Raw genomic sequence first — 3,223 nt, 5'->3', positions numbered from 1 at the left:
ATTGGACAGGACTGGCTCTTGGTGAATATGGATCTGGTTGAGATGCCTTGAATCCATAAACTTCTTATATCCGCCCCTCAACCTAGTCGCGCTACGCAGAGAATTCGGGGGTCTCGCTGCCCGGTCAGCGAGTCGGGGGTCCAGGGGGAGACGCGAAGGTCGCGTTTGGTACGAAGATCGCGTTTGGCGCTTGAAACACAAAGGTCGCGTTTTGGTTTGGTAACGCGAATGTCGCGTTCTTCAGTGTTGACGCGAGGGTCGTATTTTGACTAAAAAACGCGAAGTTGAAGTTCGCGTTCAACGAAGGCTTGAGGTCCACATTTTGGTTGTAAAACGCACCATTGAGGGCCACGTTCAGTCTGGTTCTCGCGAAGCTCATGTTTGGGCTCATAAACGCGAAGTTCAGGGTCGCGTTCAGGCTCACGAACGCGAATCTCGCGTTGGTTGGAGGATCGATTTTCTCGAAGTTGTACTTGTCGTCGAGATCTTCTTCTTCGTCGAGCGGCGTTCTTGTTGGCCTGTGACTGTTCGACAAATTGCGGCCAAAGGAGAGGACTTTCTTCGGCACTCCAGCAACAGTTAGAGATTTATTCTCCTTGGAGACTTTGTGGATCTTGCGCATAGCCTTGGGGCTAAGGGATCCGGAAGAGATAGCCTCCTCAAACTTGGCTTGATTAAACTCTACCACGAGAGTTTCGACAGTTGTTCCAGTGAGATGAACATCGGATTGCACCACCACTTCTTCGTCACAGAAGCTAATCCCCAGCGGAGTCGCCATCTTTTGTTTGTGGGAAAATTTGCAGTAAAAGAAACGAAGGAAAATTGATTTGTATTTCTTTAATCTTTGTATTCCTTTGATTCCGATTACAATTTGATTACAAAAGAGAGGAGAACGAATTCAGTTCTTCCTCTTTGTTTAAAACTGGGTTCTTCACGGTGGCGATGGAGTGCCTCCCTCGAATGCTCGCGTCGAGTTTGCTCTCCGTTGACGATCCGCACGTCTTGATTCACTGGAACAATGTCTTCTCCTCACGATTTGACGTTGTAGAGAACTTGCGTGGCAAGTTTGAGAACTCAGAACGAGTTTAGAAGAACTCTGCAAAAGAGTTGATTTGAACCGAAGATCGGTTAATAGCCAAGGCTAGGAACCAAAAGAGAGCCCCCTGAACTGAATTGATCTTCAGTTATTTATAGAGGATTAAGGGGGTGAAACCGCCCCTTAAACCTCTCCTAAGTGGGGTGTAACCGCCCCCAAATCGTGGGAAACGGTTTTAGAACCGTTCAACTCGTGTTGAATGAGTCAAACGCCCACGTTGGCGTTCAGGACCCTACTTCGCCTCTTAGAATTGAGACGCGAGGTTGGGTGTTGGCTGAACACCAATGAACGCGAGGGTCACTCGCGTTTTGGCTTGTTGTAACGCGAGTTTCGACCCTGGCGTTTTGATGTTGCAACGCGGGTTTCGACCTTGGCGTTTTAACATTGTAACGCGGGTTCGACCCTGGCGTTTTACTGTTGATACACGGGGAGGACCTCCGCGTCTTGCCTTTGTCATTGCGTTGCAAAGATCATTGTCTTGTAATCTTCGTCTTGGCTCCTTGAGAATATGAGAGTCGTCAGATTGTAACTCCCGATATTGATTGTGAAGGCCGTTGATTAGAGCTTTCATCAGTTGTCGTGAAGGTCGTCAGATTATAACCTTCAGCGATCTATGTGAAAGTCTTCAAATTGTAGTCTTCTGGAAGTCGTCAGATTGTAACTTCCATCATCGGTGTTTGATGGGGGATAAGCTATCTATTGTGATTTTTAGACAGCCTACAATTTCTCTGAGTGTGGGGTTAGTTTCTAGTTCAGAACCCAAATGGTCCAGCACTTGCTGCCACACAACAAGTCTGTCCTTGTTTTGTTTGGTAGCGAGCGCTAGGGGGATCCCGTTACATTTTCTCAGGATCTTCTTAGTGAGATCATCAAGACATTTAGGAGGCTCATGGTCGGGACCAAAAACTTTCCAGTGGAGCAGAATTCTTGAATGCTCTAGGGAGAGAGGTTGCAGGTGGAAGATGTGTTCACTGAAGAAGGAACAAGCCTTAGCCACATTTGTATTTCTCGTGGTCATCAAAACTCTGCTGCCATTACCCGAATCAGGAAAGGTTGATTTTATGTCCTGCCATGCTTGTACAATCCAGATATCGTCGAGAACAATTAGGTACTGTCTATCCTTAAGATAGTCTATGATCTTCTACGCCAATACTTTCACATCTGAAATGTGTTCTTCAGAACCTTTGCACTTCTCGAAAATTCTCATCAAAAGATTCTTCCTACTGAAGGACTGAAAAACAATGGTCCAGATCAGACAATCAAAATGACCATCTTTCACTACTAAGCTGTCATATACTTTTTTGGCGAGAGTTGTTTTTCCTAATCCACCGGTGCCGACAATGGAGATCACATCCAGCTGAGAGCCCTTCTTTAACAGCCACCCAATAAGCGTATCTCGGGGCGTCTCGCTGCCCACAGGATCATTAGTTTCTTCGATCAAGACCGCATTCAGTGGAGGACCAAGCATCCCAAAGCTACTGGTATTGCTATCTAAACGAGTTGTGCCAGCAACAGGATTCCAAGATGTGAAGCCATATCGATGAGCTCTCTCACTAGCTTCCTTTGCATCAGATTTTATCCTTTTGATCTCATGTGCGATCCACATGCGCACCCTGAGCCTTGTTACGTAACTCGCAGTGATGCGGAGTGGTCCGAAGAGGCCCTCGACATGCGGATTCTCAACCCGCACTTTGAACTTATCGATACAATCTTCAGCATCGAATGCAAGCTCCCTAACTGTTTTCACCCACTCGGCCTTAATTATGCTCCTTTGACCGCCTTCTTCTGCAACGTCGTCGTATAAGAGTGCGTTCATGGTTCTTAACTCATGACTTATGTTCTGAATTTCTGTTCTCACCCCAGCAATCAACTTTGCTTCTTCACATATAAACTTCTCAAGCTTCCCAACAATTGCCTGTATCACAGTGTCTGCCATGTTTATTTCCTCAGTTGGATACTCTGCATAATATTCAATCAAATATTTCAATAAGAAAGTATATTCTATCCATATTATACCACTGCAGAAATGAAAACAACACCCAATTCATGGACAAAAAGAACATAGAAAGTACATCTGCATTTAACGATTTAAGTATAGAAACAGAAACCAATTTTGGGACCCCACCA

The 3,223-nt window shown here is 45.6% G+C and overlaps 1 protein-coding gene across 1 annotated transcript; it reads right to left on the bottom strand.

Moving 5' to 3' along the window:
• Nucleotides 1,970–3,100, bottom strand: LOC109845106 (putative disease resistance protein At1g50180). The gene has a single exon (XM_020414309.1). It carries the CDS (start codon nt 3,030–3,032, stop codon nt 2,238–2,240), a length of 795 nt encoding a protein of 264 aa, XP_020269898.1. The 5' UTR covers nt 3,033–3,100; the 3' UTR covers nt 1,970–2,237.

This window comes from Asparagus officinalis, chromosome 6, assembly GCF_001876935.1.
Source record: "Asparagus officinalis chromosome 6, Aspof.V1, whole genome shotgun sequence".
NCBI classification, from domain to species: domain Eukaryota; kingdom Viridiplantae; phylum Streptophyta; class Magnoliopsida; order Asparagales; family Asparagaceae; genus Asparagus; species Asparagus officinalis.
The sequence above is the reverse complement of the archived record's forward strand: the minus strand, read 5'-3'. Positions and strand labels throughout refer to the sequence as shown.